Genomic DNA, 19,454 nt, shown 5'->3' with positions numbered 1-19,454 from the left:
ATATACATATACTATGTAAAAAGATGTCATGGTTTAGATTCATGTCAAAAGATGAATCTAAACCATACAGAAAATGATCAAAAGGGAGTTTCCAGACAGCTCTGTCATCATGCTCCATGAGGTGTCAGACTGTGTTCTCATTCGTCCCCAGACTAGAGACGCAATCGATACAAATTACCAGTCAAATGTCTTTTTTTGCCCTAGTTTAGCGCACATAATGAACCAGCAATAGCAGTTATCCTACTCATTGTGTGATTATCTGTGTCTTAACGATACTCTGGAGCTGTCAACTTTAATTAAGTCAATCAAACTCATCCCCAATTAGTACCTCAGATGAAGAGCTCAGCTACACGTGTTTTACCAGGGTGCAATTGCTCGTTCTACAGGCTACAAGGGCTGTCCTGCACCCTTAAGGTGTGCCTCTTACAGGGGTGGGTCCCATTGTCAGCTCTTGGAATGTGTGAAAGGCATGAACATTTTATTTTGTTATTTTTGCTTTTCTTTTTACTTTCAGCTGGACAAAGACTTATTGTAAATCAGATAGTTTTCTAAAAAGCCTAATGTTATGTCATGTAAATACCCAGAAATGTACTTTCATGTTCGAAGGTCAATATATGCGTCAATTATGACCTTATATTGATGTTGTGTATAAAACTCTTCCTACCAAACATTTGCATCAATCCCTTTGATGTGTTCCTGTGATGTCACTGTCTCAGAGTCTATTAGATGTGTACATTTGAATCCTGTCCCTGCTTCTGTAAGAGATGTCTTCCTCTGCGGGGCAACTGCAATGTCACATTGCAGCTGCCACCCAACCTCTATCACAACCTGTATCATGCGCTACTTTGTTGACTAGATGAGTTACTGCTGAGGTTAAATATAACACCGGCAGTATATCACAACATTAAGGGAACAGCGAGGTGAACCCTTAGGGGTGAAGCTCAAGCCCCCTCAGTCACCACCACTTACCTTCGGGTCTCAGATCTTGGACCTGTAAGTGGTACAACACTGACACCAAGGTGGGCATCCAATTGATATACACACACCTTTTTCCTGCGCTTGGTGATTAAAGAAAGGGTGTAGACTAAAACAAAGAAAGAGTTAACACCTGGGAGACATGCACACTGTGAGGGTGACTCAATGACGCTAGTTTGCTGACTTGCATCACCACACCCAAGAGCTACCCTGAGAGACAAAGGGAACAGTGAACATTCTTGGAGGCCTGCCAACAGCCATAAATGTAATGCACGCTGCACCTTCCCTACATTATTTTCAGTCAATAGTGGTAGGAGGCATGGAACAGCTTCTCACACTGAACTCCTGACTACTTCATAGGGCCATGTCATTGCCTTTGTTGAGACATTCAAGCTCCAGAGCACAGTTCCTATCAATCCCTTCCGCTCACTGAGTGTTTTCGGCGGTGTTTGCATGCATACTAGTCAACAATGTGTTTTGTCTCTGAAGGAGCAATGGCTGTTGTTAATATGAGGGATGTGGGAGTTCTGCACAAAGGACACACCCTTTTTCTTGTTTTTCACACTCTCATTGTAATTAATTATTGAATCATTTTCGTCTCATCACCCTCACACAAAGACCAAGTCCTAAGCCGGTTGGTTTGGTTCCAACTTTGAAGGGAGTGAGAGTTGAGTGTGCACATTTTTTCAATAGTTGGGTGAAAGTGTTTGTCCTTTCCAAATTATTTCCCCAAAGATAACGTTCTGTTGAAATACCATGGGAGAAAGAAAGTCTAGAAGTCATCCCACTTGGATATTGATAAGAGTCCACTCCCAAGTCCACTCTCTGATGATACAGCTGTAATAGGAAACTTTTGTGTATCTATCTGCATGGCCCTTCCCTTGTGTCAACACAGATTGCAAAACTTATATCTGACTGCTATGACTTCGTCTTGGGGTACTGGAGACTGGAGAGCATGTGAGCCAAAATGTGGAGCAGGGGTGGTCTGATTGGAAAAATTGTTTTTAATATTTTGTTCTGAAGAAAGAGACTAGTCAGATTCACTGTGCTTATGCATTATCTGTAGGTTTGCATTCATATGCAATTGTATACACATAGGTATGTGTGTGTATGTGTATGTGTCTGTGTGTGTGGTGCCAGTAGCAGGCCTATCCGTTAACGATGAGAATTGACCCAGATGTGGCCCTTAGTCTACGTGGGTGTGATGGGTGGGTGACCCTGTTCCCTTTATAGCCCAGAGACTTTACAGCCCAACCCTTATAACCAATCATCTGTAAGCCCCGCTGCCACGGCTCCCTGACCACACCCACCCTGGGAGTTTCCCCGCCCAGCCTACCCTGTTTGTGTGTGTGTGTGTGTGTGGGGAGCATGCTGCAGCGGACACAGTAGAGTTAGAGGCTCACACTTGCGGGCGGAACACTTACAGCTGACATGGGCCAGATACTGAGCTGGATCCGGGGTCCCAACCGGGACAACCCGGACCTCCTGGACGTGGCCGTGGAGAAGCAGGTGTGTGTGTCTGTGTGTGTGTTTGTGTATGTGTCTGTCTGATTCCGTCCCTATGTCTGTCTGTCCCGGTCTCAGTCTTGTGTTGTTATCAGAACATCATGTTCAAGTCCTGCCGGGCTGGAGTGTCTTGATGAGAAAGTTTTCTTTGGTGTTAGTACAAAAAGAATGGCTTTGTTTTTAATTTCTTATTTGCAACTGTTAAAATCACAGAGTTGCTGCAAGTTGAAATGTGTTTTGTTAGTTTAGCAAAAGGACTTATACGGGAAGGCACGTCAGAGGGTAGACTTTTTTGGCAGTGTTTCAAGTCAGACCACCACCTCTCTTGCTCTCTCTCTCCCTCTCCCTCTCCGTGTCCCTGTCTGTCTGGCTCTCTTTCTCTCTTGCTCTCTCTCTCTGTCTATCTGTCTCTCTCTCTCTCTCTCTCTCTCTCCCTTGCTCTCTCTCCCTCTGTATCCCTGTCTCACTCTCTCTCTCTCTGTCTCCCTGTCTCACTCTCTCTCTCTCCCTTGCTCTCTCTCTCTGTGTCTCCCTGTCTCTCTCTTTCTCTCTGTCTTGCTCTCTCTCTCTGTCTCCCTGTCTCACTCTCTCTCTCTCTCTCTCTCTCCCTTGCTCTCTCTCTCTCTGTCTCCCTGTCTCTCTCTTTCTCTCTCTTGCTCTATCTTTCTTTCTCCCTGTCTCTCTCTCTCTCTCCCTGTCTCACGCTCTCTCTCTCTCCCTTGCTTTCTCTCTCTCTCTCCCTGTCTCACGCTCTCTCTCTCTCTCCCTTGCTCTCTCTCTCTCTGTCTCCCTGTCTCACTCTCTCTCTCTCCCTTGCTCTCTCTCTGGCTCTCTGCTGGGCTGGGAGGAGACGAGGAATGTGAGGACTTCTCGGTCAGACTCAGGGAGGGTAGGAGTGCGTATGCTCAACGTGAGCCTTTGCAACCAAGGCAGACAAGTAGACAAGGGCCCTGTTGTCGAGGGGCCTTATCACTGCTCACACCAGTTGTGTCTTTTAACAGCAAGCAAACCATTGACATTGTGTTTTCATGACGACAAGCATGTTTTTATTATTTGTGTATTACCGTGCACAGTGTTTACAGAGTTACAGTGTCATGTAGAGACAAGAGGTTTATTGTGAAAGGGCAGCGTGGGGACTTCACAAAGTTAAACAGGTATTGACTTGGGTTTTTGGATTTGTTTGCTACTGTATCGGAGTATCCAAGCTTAGGTTGAATCTTTCCAAAGTGTATTTGTCAATGCAAGCGTTACCTCCACCATCAGCGGAGATAGGAGGGTAAATGAGTACGTTATACAGCCCAGGAGAAGATTTTGTGTCTTGATTGTACTGTCAATGAACGGTCAAGTCTCCCAAATGACAACATTCCTCTACTGTTCGATGTTTGGCTTACAGGAAATGTCCACTAAGGAAACATGTCTAGATTATACATACTTCATACAATAATGTCTAACGATGACAGGCCAGGCAATAGTGCCATAGTTATCAGCTTTCCCTGTCAACTCTGTCTTATCCCTTCTAGGCTGTAAACAGAAGAACACGTATGCACATATAAGCATGGCTCACTTGGACTGGCTCCAGAAAACGTTGGTTATGAACTTGTATCACCAGGGCTTGTTTTTATGGTCAGATCATGGGTCAAATTTGAGCCTTTATTAGTAAAAAGAGACAACATTTAAGAAACTATAGAGAACAAAACAGGTTCTAGAATATATATTATAATATATATTATGAACAATATATATTGTGGTCAATAATTATAAATCTCCACTGTGTGATTGGCAGAACTTGCCAAACATTGCAATTATCAATACCTAACCCCTACCCTTAAGGCACTGACTGTGTACGCTCAAATGTAAAGGCAAACAGCAAACATAATCCCCACCGAACCCCCTCAGACCATTAAGGCCGGTGCATGCCCTCCGTGTGTGTGTGTGTGTGCGTGTGTGTGTGTGCCGCAGTTGTGTGGGTGCAACATCCGTGCGTTTTCATAGCCGTCTGAAATAAAGCGTGTGTATCAACATGCTGAACACGTGTACTTGTGCTTTCTGCTTCCGAACACCAGTTTCGTTGTTGTGTTATGTGATTCTGCTGTGTCTCCATAATGTATAAGACCTGTGTTTCCATTTGACGGCTTTGGCAGGGATGTGTGTCTCCCAGTTCAGGGTGAGCCTGGTGTGAACTTATTATCTCTTCTGATTGAACAGGTTTTTCCTGTTGTAAAAATGTAATATTGTAGAGAAGTCTGAAGGAGTACATGTTGAAGAGCCACTAGGGCTGCTGTCAGACAGCACAACTATCTTAACAACAATCGTTCCCAAGTCTTCTGTGCTTCAGGAAAAGCTGATGACTCCAGCATGTATCTTATGCAATAGTAACACCCATGACGTAATCATAAACCATTGTTAATGCACAAAGTCAGAGCAGTATAGAAAGAGATATGAGCATGAAGGAATCCTAATGCTCTTATCTCTTACATTCCGCTGTAATCTGGCATAGGGGTGCAACAGGTGAGGGGTCAGTGATGGAATGCAGCTGTAGCAAGCTGGGGAGAGAGAGTAGCTAGAAGCTGTTGGTCCGGTCATTCATGAGGTGATTTGTGTTTTTGTTCGTCAATATTGACTACCCCGAACAGGTTGTTTATCTGATACTGTGTTTCCAACTCTGCGTTTTCTATTTATATTTTTGAGATTTATAGTATAAGCAAGACCTAGCGTCTCATGAGGTGAGAAATGGTTCCGTGTTGACCTGTGGTCTGTTGTAGCGCAGGGAATAACTTTGAACATATGATAGCCTATACGGTGCTAACTTTAGCATGGGAGAGGGTACTGGATGAGTACTACAGAAATCCTATACCTGCTTTACTCGAGATAACCCTTGGGTGTTGATGCTAACACTACAACCTCTACACCGGGTTATTGCATCACGAATGAATGACAGCTAACGGGAGAGTTAAAAAATAGACATACAAATCAATCTTTTTGTTTTCAACGCATTTGAATTGCAGTTTTTCTTGGAGTTGAGGGAGTGTTCACATGACATAAGTAGTTGGAAGAATGTATGATGTGAAGCATGACCTCATGACATCACAACATCGGCATTTGATTGGCTGTTGCCGGACAGATAATGGTTTCTTGATGTTGAGCGTGTGGTTCTGCAAGATATGTTAACTCTAACTTGGACTTCCCACTTGAATTCCCAGAGTTCTATTATCATTTTCAGCGAGTAAATCATATTTGAAAAGAGTACAGAGTAGAGTTATGGCCCTTGTGCACTTTATTGCATGGGAGTTTGAGAAATGACAGTTTACAGGTTGTAAAAGCTTTTATTTGATCTGAGCTGAGTTGTATATCTGGCAGACTAATATGTTTGAGTTTATCATATATAAGATTATCGTTTCATATGGTTAAAGGTCTGCTTATATGTAAAACTAATGCTTAGTAATGCATATGTGTTATTTTCTGTGATTGCAAGGCTATATCACAAACACATACAATTAATTGTTTATTAATACGTCTTCTGAATGGCCACTCCCTTGGACTAGTTTATTGTGGTACTAAGGCCAACAGAGAAACATGTTACCATGGGAACAGACTCAAAACAAACAGAATAGACGCAATTTTACACACACACACACACACACACACACACACACACACACACACACACACACACACACACATACACATACACATATACACACACACACACCATGTTGTCATCCAGGGTCTGATAGCTTGTCTATGTTAGGGTGTTTTTAAACGTCAAGGTTTGAGGAACGAGGACACATAAAATACTCTGCCTCTCATCGGGAAACAACTTGACATTATTTGGAGTCTGGGTACCTCCTCATGGTGATACGATTGGTACCTTGAATACATTTATATTGATCAACAAGCCAGTAAATGAAATTATACTTTAATTTACCAAACCCTTGTGGAAAATGTATATCTATTAATATGCATAAAAAAAAATTACATAATCCACCATGGACTTGCTATCTATAACCCTTAAAACATCTGTATGGTCAGCTATCCAGATCAACTCATTGTACTTTGTCGACCTCTGCTATGGAAACTGGAAGTTTCACTGACATACTAAAGTGGTACATGGGTGTGACCACACAGACTTTCCATGATGTATTGCTTTTCCTCCTATCTATTCTGTCGCAGACATTTGTCATACCACACCCTGACCTGAAGGTTACAAACTATTACCTAATGACAAACTGACCCACCCACAATCAAAAACTAGCATTCAACCATCTCTAACCTAATACCCAATTTCAACCACTGCTGGTGGTTGAAACTTTAAACCTATATAAACCCTAACCATCCTTAATCACAAACATACATTTATCAATCTATCACCATACAATAAACTTTGAAATTTTGACCTTGACAGTACATTTAATCTACTCTTAATCTTACCTGACCTTAACTGTTAACTCAAACGTAGATGCATTGCACCATGTCGGACACAAGGGGGTGTCCCGTTCTCAACATTATTTTTATTGTTTACACTTAATGACAAAGGCTATATTCTAGCACCCCCACTTTTAAAAGTAGGTGACTTTAAACTAATCTATGGAATCATGGTCTTCATGTGCTTCCTTAGGCAATATATCATCCTGCCATGTTTTATTATTGTTTTCTTTATTTTTTCCAAGCTCTTTGGCAGAAGTCCAGTTCTGTTTCCTGTCTTTCTTGGCTTTGAATCTCGGTACTGTAATCACATTGAAGACTTGTAAAGTGAAGAACAGCACTTCTAAAGTGTAATGTTTTAAGCCTTGCATCAATTCACTCTAAAGCATTCATAGCTAACAACTTGGATGGTGACACATTCTCTCTCTCTCCCTCTGTTCTTGCTCTCCTTTTACCCGCTCTGTCTCTCTCTCCTCTCCCTCTCACCCCCGCTCTCTCTCGTGTCAGTGTGGCTTTGCAGTCTAGATTCCTAAGCAGTGACTACCAGACACGCCCTGTCTTTGCCAAACAAGCTTGCTAGTTTGGATTCGTAATTGCCCTGTCATCATTTATACCTGATTCCCCAACTCTTGTTCCTATTTCTGCTGTACAACTAGCATTTTCTACACACACACACATATATATATATATATATATATATATCCCCTTCCTGCATTTTCAGGGTGTCTGTTATCAAAGCAGGACCCTCCCACTTCCCCTCAACACACACAATGACAAGTTTCCACCAGAAGTTTTCTTCAACGCATGGAAACTAACACAGCGTATTTATTTTCCTGGCCTGCTATGAGGAGCGGGCGGGCTCTGTGCGGTCTGCTTGTCCAATCATAAAGAGACTTCTGTTCAGCAGCATGAGAGGGGAGGAGGGGCTTAAGCATCACAGGCTCATTGGGCTGGTTCCAGTGGGTGGGGCAATAGATTTTTCACTTCTGGGGCGTGTATATACCAACTAGAGTTACGACTGGGGAATCAAAGGCTTTCGGATATATAGAGACCTTTACATAAAGGACACACACTCAAACATATGGTATGTACCCACACAGTTTCCCCTGAAAGTTTCATGTTAAAGTAAAACAGTTATGTGCAATGTTTTTTTTCCAGTTGAAGTATCATTGGCTTCCTGACTGATGCTTTGGGACGTTTTGACGACTTAGACAAGATCATAGCAACTAATGATCTCATAAACATCTTTAATATAGAATGTGTGTGCGGATCAAGAGTGAGTGACAATCTGGTTATTTTTATCAACGTAGCTAGATACTTTCAAGGAAAGTGAAGAAACTTTTTCAGAGAACTCATCAACTGTGTCCTCACACAAGATGCCAGTCGCAGATCATTTCCTCAGCTCTTCTTGTGCCATGCGTCAGATATAATATCTCATGTTGTTGGTCTATTGGTCTAGATGCTTATTGGTCGAATAACGGGTCATGTGGTCATGTTATCTTGAGCAGAGGGTCTGTTGTTGGTCTCCATGGAGCAGTACAACTCTATGCCCTCATAAAGCTCTGAGCAGTAACCACTGTTTTGCTGTTTCTTAGTAAAAAACCGTCCTCTCCTGAAAGAATATTTAATTTGTTTTTATTCAGCAAGTAGACAGTAAAACATGTATATACACACACTTACAAAGTGCAATTTACTTTGCATGAAAGCATGAAGGGCCATGAAATAACATAGAGATTTACTATAAAAAGTGATACTGTGGTTGGATGAAATCTTTTGATGGTCACCACTGATAACTACACTAATCCTGGTCATGCCCCATATCAACATTTCCATTCAAAAGTCTAATTTCTTGAGTCCCTGAATGCTTCCAGATACCTGGCTTGTTCTTCCAATTGAGATGTGACGCAGTCTACCTTTCCTCTCATTCGTTAATGTGCAAGGGTGAGGTCATCCACATTTTCATATACACCACCAAGCATCTAGTTGTCAAGTAGCTATTTAAAGTCCTGGCTGAAGCTGAGGACAGAACCATGCTCCCTGGCTCTCTTCACATGCTTCTGTTTGTGGGGAAGCGGGTGGGGCTTGGTATTAGTCACCAGTTTTAAGAACCAGGCCCTGAGAGGTGAAGCAGTTGCTTTTATCTCCATTGTTGGGGTGAAATGCTCTGGGCGAAAGGTGTGACGTTTGTATGGGAAAAGAGACAAAGAGACTTGCATGTTATGAATGAGGTTGTTGTTGTTGTTGTTTCAGGATCGGGCAATTAGTTGTGTAGCTTTGTGTATTGCTTGCAACCCCCCCCCCCCCCCCCCCCCCCACACACACACACACACACACACACACACACACACACACACACACACACACACACACACACACACACACACACCTAGTTTTAAGGTCCCATATTGTATGTCTGCTAGCCTTTGTCCTTCGGCTAGATCAGTTGGGTCGAGATGCCTGACCTTTGGTTTGATAAAACGATATATGCGTCTATTTTAGGCACCCGTACTTCGGTGGCGAAAAAGTCCAAGCTATTATTAAGGCCATCTTGTTAATGTGGCCGTACGGGCATCCACTGTTGACAGTCAGGTTGCTGTCGTTTTATCTAAGTCATAAAAAACATTAGCCCTCAGCCTTATGGAGTGTGTGTGTGTGGAGTGTATTTGTTCTTGCATGCCATGCAGAACAGCGAGACGTTTTTTAATCTGGTTTGTAGTGGTACGTTTAGTGTCATACAGTACATGTATGTGCCACGTGAAACGCAGCGCCGTTTCAACTACATCTTACTCCATCACAAGGCACAGGCTGACCTTTGACCCCTGAATCCTCCACTTCCTCACTCTTCTGCAAGATTGACACTGGGATGTTTTTAACTCTTATGATGCCCATTCTCAGCTTATTGTTCTGGGCTTTACAAAGCTCTGCGTGACTACGGGGAACTTTGTAGAGATGAGTAAATACTGAGGGGATCCAGGGTCAGACGAGGTGGGCTTGTGGATGATTTTTATAGAGGCCATACCGCAATATGTAGAGTATGTGTCTGTGTGCGTTTACCATTTCGTTTTTTTGTCGTTTGTTTATTCTTTTAACTTTATTTTTTGCCTTTCTACCGACGTATACTCTTGTCGATTGATATATAATTTATCTACCTGATCACAAATATTGAATATTCATGATGCCTTTTCAAACCAGACAGCTGGGACCTACCGGGCCCTTCCCCTGCCCAGAGCTTATTTCAAGCAGGTACCGGTGTGACTGCATTGTGAGGTCTGTTGGGCTCTTATAGTCTAGGTCTAGCAGGACACAAGCGTCTAATTATCGAACAAAGGATAAACAGTGAGAGAACAGTCAAATTTACCCCGCATGGAATTGCACATGAGATGAATTGAGTATTGAGTATGAGTATTCAACTCTCTGAAAAGCTGTGGCCAACGTTGGCTCCACCATAAACTTAACAACCACAATGTCACCTATCTGAGCTAGTTAGCCAGCTTATTTGACAGTTTATGACCATCCCTGGAATATCCCTTTCGGACAGCATGTCATTATAGTCAGGCCAAAGGCGGCCGAGAAAGAGGTCAACAGCACCTTCTATATTCATCATCACTTACTTTCAAGGGAGAGGAGCATTATCAGTTAACACCGAAAAGAGTACTGTTTATGTGCCTCTCAAGATGGTTTTCTCTAATACTCCAGTCACCCATCCTACTGTGTTGCTTTGTGTGTTTTGACTCTTCCTTGACAGCATTGAGTAAAAGCACGTCAACGTGGTGTTCTCTTTGTGTGTCTTTCTTGCTTGTTTGGGTGGTTCCCGGTAAGCACCAGTCCAACCTGTCCATGTTGACGCTGAGACATAAAGACAGAGCAGGGTTGTCCCTGGTACTATTAAAATAACAACATGCTTGAAATAAGTTGTGTTTTTGTATTGTATGATGGATTCAGTCGCGGTGAATCTCACAGAGGTTAGCCAAAAATAATATATGCCTTTACTGACTTCAGGCTTCAGTTTGCTATTGTGCTGTGTGGCCATGTGTTTGCCAGGGGTCTGTTCGAGATATTGGCTGAAATATGGGTTCAAATGGGTTGCTACAAAGTCCCTTGAAATGATCAATTGATACCAGGGATTGACTGTATGAGAATAAACTCATACAGACTGAAACATTCCACTGGGTTCCAAAGCCCTAAGCCATCACATGATCTGATGAAACCCTGCCATCTTCCTCTTTGTTTCAACTTACACAGACCGTTTTATAGAGTTGATTTTAAATAGGTTGAGAGAGAGAGAGAGAGAGAGAGAGATCACTACTTGCTCCTCACAAGGAGTGTTTTTTTGTGAGTCACGTGGGTGTCCTATTGACTGTTTATTTTGGAAAGGGAAAGTATGCTAGCTTTTCGCTTTGTCACGTTTTAAAAGTGGCGTTTTTTTACCTTTATCAGCTTTTTCAGGAATATGAAACCTGTGTGTTTGTTTCATTCTTACTTCTTGAAGTCTCTGTTAGAATGTTCCTAGTTGCCTAGTATCCACCAATATTTACCTCTGCAAACAGAGGGATAATAAAAGTGAATCTTAATAGGGGTGACTCCCTAACCCTAACTAACCCTCTGGGTGCACAGTATAACATACATTTAAAGCCTATAATGCTACAGAAGGCCCCATGGAAGTCCACAATATGTTTTATGTACAGTATGTATTTAATCAGTAGGACATCAGAAGGCAGGAGGTAGGTCAGAAGACACAGCACTAGACACGGTCTGCTGCAGGAGGAAGGAAGGATGTTGTGACTCATGTGTTGTTCAGGGACTCCATCACTTCAGTTGTGGGCCAATGCTGAGGTTGCAACACCACCAGAATACGGGCTGTTTTAGTCGCTTATCAGTGATTTGGGGGAGAAGGTGTCTTGTTATTCAAGACTTTTTGAATCCACTCCTTTTCCTTGCGTCCTCCTCTCCACCCTGTTGATGTCACTGGTAGGCTTAATGCATAGTTGTTCAGCCACAGCCAGTGAAACAGGTTAGGCCTGACAGCTAGCCTGCTTTAGACACTTATGTAGCAGGGCCGATCAGGATGACTATGTTGAAGAGAATAGTCATGCCTTAAGGACGAGTCTGAAATGATTGTCAGTCAGGTTTTGAATGATAACTAAAGTAACTACAACCAAAATGTGTTTATTGACAACTGACAGTAACAAGCATCATTACCAGTTGGGTAGGCTGAGAAATGTAGGGCAAGATGAAACAAATAGAAAAAGGAAAGAAAGTGGGAAAGGAAAATGTAAACAATGCAGACTGCAGACACTCTTGGCCGAAAGCCTTCTCCGAAGAGAAGAGTCATGCAGATGTCTGAAGGGAAGGGCAGGATGGTGTCCACAGATCTCTCTGTTTCTCTGACGCCGATGAATACATTGGAACCGAAAGTGTTGAAGTTAAAGCAGGAATGGATTTGCGACATGCATTACAAAACAATGTGAACTTATGAACCTGTCTTATCAGTGTGGTCAGGGGAAAAAACACTAAAGGGGGAACCACCCAATCACTATTCCATCCAACGCTCAAATCCTGATGAGACATATACTATGACTTATACTTCACATTGCTGTGATGCACTTTGATAGGAGGAAACCGATGATTAAAAATACATTCAACAATTCTGTCATACAAGATATGACATCATGGTGAGATTAGTGGGGCAGAGAGGGCTGGGTCAGCCCTTTAATTCACATTATCTGAATGGCTTTGGCTCGGTTCTATTGATCATATTGTAAATGCTCACACACACACACACACACACACACACACACACACACACTATACGGGTTCTAATTTGTATTTGTACAAATTCCACAATAAAATCCATAAACTATTTGACAAACAGAATGTTATGTTGGTGAAAATATCCTCTTAAATTAGCCTGTTGGCCTGTAATTTACAGTAGAATACATGGCATGTAGCTGATGGGTGTTAGTTTTCCCTGTGGTTCCATTAGCCCATGGCACGATATCAAAGCTAACCGTATCCGGTCAAACTAGTTTGGTTGTTGCCTACAAATCAAACACTCCTATCTCCCAGTGTCTAGAGCAGAGTGATGCGTACCTGTAGAACGCAACAGGAGGCTAGATAAACTCAGGATGTCACTGGTCTATTTCAAGTCCCTAAGGAAGCACGTACACTTCTTCTCACTAGACAACAACATTAGTTAGATGAGGCATGTTTGTGCTGTTCTATCAACATTTACTGTTGTGTGTTTATGTTTGTTTGACCGACTGACAGCCCCCTGTTGTGTGATTGTTGTGACTCCTCTGTTCACAGCATCTTTTCTCTTTGCTGCCAGCCAGGATGTTGCTGCATGGATTTTAGTATTCCTCAAAGTTGCTGTTGTTACCGTGCTGTGTTTTGTTAAGTAATTATTGCAGCAGCCAGGTTATGTGTAAGTAAAATACAATCCATTTACCCTCTTGCTATGTCTCTCTGTCTGTCTGTGTCTCTCTCTCTTTCTCTCTGTCTCTCCATCTGTCTGTCTGTCTGGGTGTCTCTCTGTCTATAGTCGCAGCCCAGCCAGACCACTCCCAGTCCTGCGGCTCAGGTCACCACTGTGAAGCCTTCACAGTTTGAGGTATGAGGACAATCTGTCTGTCTGACTGTCTCTCTGTCTCTGTCTTAACAAAACCCAAGCTTTTCATTTCCTGTGTGATGGGTCCATTCCTTTCTGAGTTTCTGGCACTTGGTTCAACATGCCTGGTCCTCAGGCAGGCCGACCTCTGACCTCTTGCCTTATCTGGGCCTTGAACAGCAATTGTCGGCCGTTTCGGCGTTGTTTGATTATTTGTGCAAAGCCGGACTTTGTGGAGAAATGTTATTGTCTCCGGGCTAGATGGGCCTTGCATGCGATTACTTTACGGGAGAGGAACCTTTCCTTCCATTCTTCCACCACTGGGGAACCCCCCATCTCCCAGGAGGTATTTAGCAGGTACTGGCAAATACCAGGTATTTGGTATTTACAAGTAGTAAAGCTAATTTACTACTTTACTACAAGTAAAGCAGTAAACCAAATAGAAGTGATCAAAACAAAAATGGAAATTTCTCTCTCTCTCTCTCGCTCTGAGAAAATGGAATTTTTTGTTTACAGTGGTAAACAAAAATGACCACAATTCCCTCTTAACAGGGAATTCAAAAAAAATAGATAGCTAGAGGCCCAAACTGTTATATTTTCATATATTCACAGCTTTGATCTTTCACTGTCACCAACCCACGACAAGATAGTTAACATGAAGCTATATAGATTTAGGCTTTAAACATATTTTCCATGAACCTTTTTGCTACCTGATACTGTACATTAGCAGATTTCATCAGCTTCTGGTATGGCTAGCCAACATGCTGCTGTTGCCGTAGCAACGGGCGGTGCCAGCCCCAGCAGTGTATCAACAGGAGGAGGTTCCTCTGTCGTAACCGCAGCAAAAGGGCAGACCAAAGCCACGGCAGATGTAGACATGTTAGAGCCTGAGAGCTTCCTGTTTCAAGAGGGCTAGCTGTATGGTGTTAGGACTGCCTTCTCCTCGTTCCCTGCTGTGTGGGGGTCACGCCGCGTCCATTAAACCCGCCCCTAACCTTCTTTCATTTTTCCTTGCCACACCTTCTCAACATGTCATTGGCTGAAAACCAAACCTTTACATCCTTCTGTCATGGATATTTTCTTTGCTTTTGGGCTCTGATATCGATGAACTTTGACCTGTCTCTGCTCTCTGCTTAGAGCTAATTAGTTCAGATATGCACAAGGTCACTCATTGGCACGTGCTTCTGCCTTGGGATTAACATAACTAACAACTTGAGCAGACTTGTTTTTGTACATGCTGAATAACCCACTTGTCGGTTCATAGACTGCACGCTCTGCGGCTAACCGCGGAGTTGCTGGCGCTACTTCTATTGACATGTCCTCTCCCGGCGCGACCATTGTTGACATGTCAGCCCCGGCAAGGGGCAGCACTAACACTGCATCCAAGGTAAACGTCCTAACACACCTTCGCTTGCTCTCCTATTGTGGGTCACTTTGGTCAGGCAGGCAAGAGTAGTGGTTGGAGTCTAGGATGGGTCATAAATTGACCAAGAAGAAAAAGCGCAGTTGATATTAAGTTTTACTTAAGGATGTTTAACAGCTTATCAATTGCTTCATGGCAGCTAAAAAAACAATCTGTTTGGTGGTTGATTGGCGTTGTGTGTCTCGCGAAATATGGTTGCTATGGTGATGGTAACGGTTTCGGTTGTACGTTTGTAGACTCCACCGGTCTCACAAGTGAATGCCACAGCTGCTGCTACACCTTCTCCACCCTCTGGCACTCCCAGAGCCACGATGTCTGCAGGGACAGCAGCATCTTCAGCCCAGGCTAAGCCCACTGCTAAAGAGCCTGCCAAGGTACACTACTCTCCGCTGTCCAGCACTGGCCTTCCCTGTGGGGACTGGCCCTCACTGCGAGGAATGCTTGTCACTGGTCGTTTCAACCCTCCTATTGGTCGTTCTCAAGTCATCTCTGGGCTTTTTTCTTCTCTTCTTGGCTTCTTCGCCTCGCTGAGTTTTGCCGCTGCCACTCTGAAAAGTGTACCTCATTGTCCATATAAGCACACTCTTTGATCTCAGAAAAATCGTCCATCTTTGCTTTACTCTGACAGAGATGGTCACTGATGTCCCATGAAAGCAGGGATGGCTACTGATGTCTTACGAGATGCCTGTTTGCTTTTGCACTTTTTATTTCTCTACCGGGGAACTTGAGTTTGGTGTCGGTCTGGAAAGGAGCTGTTCTCTTGTTCCTCAGCTTTTTCTGCACTCTTCTGGTCTTTTTCTGAGGGAAAGCCTTTTGCAACTGTCCCTGCACTCAGCCAGTCCAGGTACACAGGACTATTCTAGTGGCTTGGCTTGAATACAAGAATAGAAAGGCCCAGTGTTTCAATGTGTGCCTTGTATGCGGCCCCAGTGTTCTCATCTCTCTGTGCTACATCCGGCTGGGGGGTCAAACTGTTCCCCTTCATTAAGTGGGTGATGACACAGGCTTGTGAAAGATGAACCCACGCTGTGCTATTTCTGTGTTCCCTCACTCCAACTTCACATCTGTTTGAATCTTATTTCGAGCACGCTAGCGACACAAGCGTTTCGTCTACGCTTTCTGGGTATTTTCTTAAAAACATCCCAAGCTTTATGTTCGATCTAAATGGGACAACACACTTGTTACGTTGTAGAGCGCTGCACCCACCACCAAGCCACCAGTCAGAGACATGCCTCAAGCAGATCCTGCCAAAGCAGCCCAGCCAGCTGGGGCTGTTACCCCAGCTGCTGCTGCAGTGGGAGTGTCTAAGAAGGGGAAGCCGGAGGTGGCAAAGCCTGCACAGAAGGTAGACGATTCCTTTAGACATCCATGGTGCTGGTGGTGGGGGATCTTCTTCTTTCTTGCACCCAATTTGTGTGCTTGTTTGCATGTCTGTGTGTGTGTGTGTGTGTGATTAATGTATTCATTTGGGTTGTATGTGAAGAGTACACCAGCGATAAAGAGGAACAATCAGATCCTTTAGAGGGACCATTGTTCCATTTTTGTTGAAGCACAGCGATGAGAAATACATCCTTGCTTTCTGTTCACCAACAGCCATTGCACCTTTTCAAAGTTTAATTTATAAATCACTCACTCACTCACTCACTCACTCACTCACTCACTCACTCACTCACTCACTCACACACACACACACACACACACACACACACACACCCCTTTGAAAGCTTTATCATGCTCTGTAAATGCTGCTTTATCAAGACCCATACTGTGAGCCATCAGCAAACACAATGTGTGTGTGTTTGTTGGGCACAAACACATGGAGAGCAACAATTATAGTTTACCTAATCCAAAGGCTCTGTCCTGCAGGTGCAGGTGGAGGTCGCACCCCCGAAAGCCAAGGCTGCAAAAGAGGTAAAGTAGCACGTTCACTGCGTTTGAAGAGCATGGTGTTGTGTCGGGTTGTGTTATTGCTTCAGCGTCACATTTAATGCATGTGCAGGCACCTGCTCTGGACCCCTTCGATGCCCTAGCCAGCAGTCTGCCCACTGTCGGACCCGTAGCGCCAGAGCCTGTTTACACTGGCCCAGAGGTCCACGAGGTACTGTCTGTGTCTGTGTCTGTGTGTGTGTGTGTGTGTGTGTGTGTGTGTGTGTGTGTGTGTGTGTGTGTGTGGTGTGAGCACAAGCACACACACAAACACACAGATTGTGTGATTGTGTTTGTATGTGTGTCTCTGTTTGTTGTACACACGTGCCTGTCTGCGAGAATGTCGATTTGAATGTCAGTAAGGGTGTCTGTGTTTTGCTAGGTGTTTTTGTTCTTTCTTTGTGTGGTTGTGAGTGTAAAGCCCACTAAAAACACTGCATTCTGTTCTTGTTTGAGAAGCCCTTGTGTGGGTTTGGCCCGTTCAACCTGTGTTATGCATGTCTCACAGCATGGGGTAACAGCCGAGAAGGGGGTTCTGTGTGGAGAGAGAGAAGACACACTGCCTCCCAATTACAGATATGAAAACATGGTCAGTTAAATACTCTGAAGTCCTAATGTTGAGTGTAACTTGGAAGAATGACACTGCCGGTGTACAGCTGAGAGACGATAGGACCTTTTAAATGCTGCTATGAATCGTATATAAATAAATACCTGAAATATAAACAATTGGATTGATGATTATGATTATAAGTATAATTGTTATCATTATGCATTACATAGCACATTCACTGCTGTAATGTATAATATATTGATGACGTGTGTGTGTGTGTGTGTGTGTGTGTGTGTGTGTGTGTGTGTGTGTGTGTGTGTGTGTGTGTGTGTGTGTGTGTGTGTGCGTGTTCTGCAGCCCACTGCCACAGACGTCAAGCCAAAGGATGTGCCGGTAAGTTGAATCACCATTCGGCTTACACACACACACGCACACTGTTTCTATGACCCCGTCATTGACACTCTGGTTCCTCTAGAGTGAGGAATGTTGCATAATTGCGTAGGGTGTTGGTTCTGCAAAACAAAAAGCAGGACCCACCTTCAGTACATCGACCCTTTGGCTCTCTCTCTGGAGCAAACACCTCCCCAAACCATCTAACATAACACATGCATGCAGTGGGCACGCTCATACAAACAACATGAGAGGTTCCACTGCCAAAGGTAGGATGTTGATGTGGTTTGAAGCAGTTGCCCCCTACGTACATAAAACTAAGTATAGAGTATATTCACACAATACACACCTATATTTGCATCATAGCCTACACCCATGATGCCTCTTTCCTGTCCTTCACTCTGCCTGCTTGCTTTGATTACTTGCTTAAGCAAGTTCCAGGTTGTAGTTCAACTGTTTAACTTTTCAACGTTACCCTCGAGAGTACGACGATCGACAAGTCGATTCGAAACGGTGCGTTCGCTGAAATGTTTCTTTTGAAGTTGTTATTTGGGTTTTCTGGAATGTATCATGGGTGTGTCTGTACTTTTCCTCCAGTGTTTCTACATGCCGCTGGTTTGCATTATGTTTGCTTTGTCTGGGTTTGACATGCCCCCTACTGGTCGCCACCTTTTATTTTTAGTTGTAGTTGAGATATGGGGCTGGTCTGCTTCACCGATGACTCGATGTACTAACGATGGGTTAATGTTTTTCGTTTCCATTCCAGAAGCCCATGAGCACTGACGAGGCCCTGGACTCCCTGAGCTTCGGCTTCACGACCGCCCCCAGCGCTCCCCCGCAGGCCCCACAAGAGGTTGGTTACAGCACGATTGTTGCTCCGCAGTCTAAGCTGATTAATTAGCACTTTACTCAGCGTTTAGGTAGCTTTGAATGTACAACAAATACTTGTTGTACTCCTTAGCAATTTGAAAGTAACAACTTGGACATTTTCATTTTAGTTGGGGTGGCAGGATATGCTTTCTATCCAGTCACAGTAATACATTAATTGACCTTCTTCACCTTTCGGTTTATTTTTTTTCAGAAAATGGAAAGTGTGGATGCCATCAATGCCCTGTCCGCTGGATTCTCTAATTTTGCCCCTCCTCCCCCTGCTTCTGTCAAGGTACAGTACACCTTTGCCTCTGGGAATGCAGTGCGGCCTGGCATGTACAGGAGCGCAGATTAAGCAAAAGGACACTCCCAGGTCCCACGATGTTAGAAATCAACATTTCAAAACAATTTACAAGCTCAACCGAGAGTGTCAAGGTCATCTAATTCTTTAAAAGATGAAACCTTCTCAGATTGCATGCTTGATGTAAAGTTCTTCTCTAGCATATACCACATATACATATGCAGACTGAGAATGGCAAATGTTAGGACTTGTTATACAAAGTGAGGTCTAACAGGTCTGTTCTCTGACCTAGAGTCCCGCTCCCCCTGTGGACAAGAAGGCCAAGATGGACACCATCCCTGATGACTTCTCTCTGATGGGCGCGCTTTCCTCCCCGCCTCCTCCTCAGGTATTCAGACTTTGGCACACGCATGCACAAAATTCATTACTCCATACAAATTGAATTTAGCTTACCATATTTAGCTTTTTGTCCTGTACCTCACTT

The 19,454-nt window shown here is 43.7% G+C and overlaps 1 protein-coding gene across 16 annotated transcripts in view; it reads left to right on the top strand.

Annotated features, from left to right (window-relative positions):
- Positions 1 to 19,454, top strand: part of cast (calpastatin) — a 31,344-nt gene that overhangs the window by 3,384 nt on the left and 8,506 nt on the right. For 7 of the 16 annotated variants that reach the window (XM_079748542.1, XM_079748541.1, XM_079748538.1 and 4 more), the window contains 11 exons: positions 13,445 to 13,513; positions 14,775 to 14,897; positions 15,170 to 15,307; positions 16,126 to 16,278; positions 16,800 to 16,844; positions 16,933 to 17,031; positions 17,368 to 17,448; positions 17,767 to 17,802; positions 18,566 to 18,652; positions 18,881 to 18,961; positions 19,263 to 19,358. In XM_079748542.1, coding sequence (XP_079604668.1) covers positions 13,445 to 13,513; positions 14,775 to 14,897; positions 15,170 to 15,307; positions 16,126 to 16,278; positions 16,800 to 16,844; positions 16,933 to 17,031; positions 17,368 to 17,448; positions 17,767 to 17,802; positions 18,566 to 18,652; positions 18,881 to 18,961; positions 19,263 to 19,358 — 1,008 coding nt within the window. Of the gene's footprint in view, positions 1 to 2,343; positions 2,485 to 7,911; positions 7,988 to 13,444; positions 13,514 to 14,774; positions 14,898 to 15,169; positions 15,308 to 16,125; positions 16,279 to 16,799; positions 16,845 to 16,932; positions 17,032 to 17,367; positions 17,449 to 17,766; positions 17,803 to 18,565; positions 18,653 to 18,880; positions 18,962 to 19,262; positions 19,359 to 19,454 lie in introns of those variants that run through there. The other 9 variants (XM_079748533.1, XM_079748532.1, XM_079748537.1 and 6 more) reach the window with 5 other exon arrangements.

Source organism: Pollachius pollachius, assembly GCF_949987615.1.
Source record: "Pollachius pollachius genome assembly, chromosome: 12".
NCBI lineage: Eukaryota > Metazoa > Chordata > Actinopteri > Gadiformes > Gadidae > Pollachius > Pollachius pollachius.
Note: the sequence above shows the minus strand (reverse complement) of the source record. Positions and strands in the feature narration are given on the sequence as shown.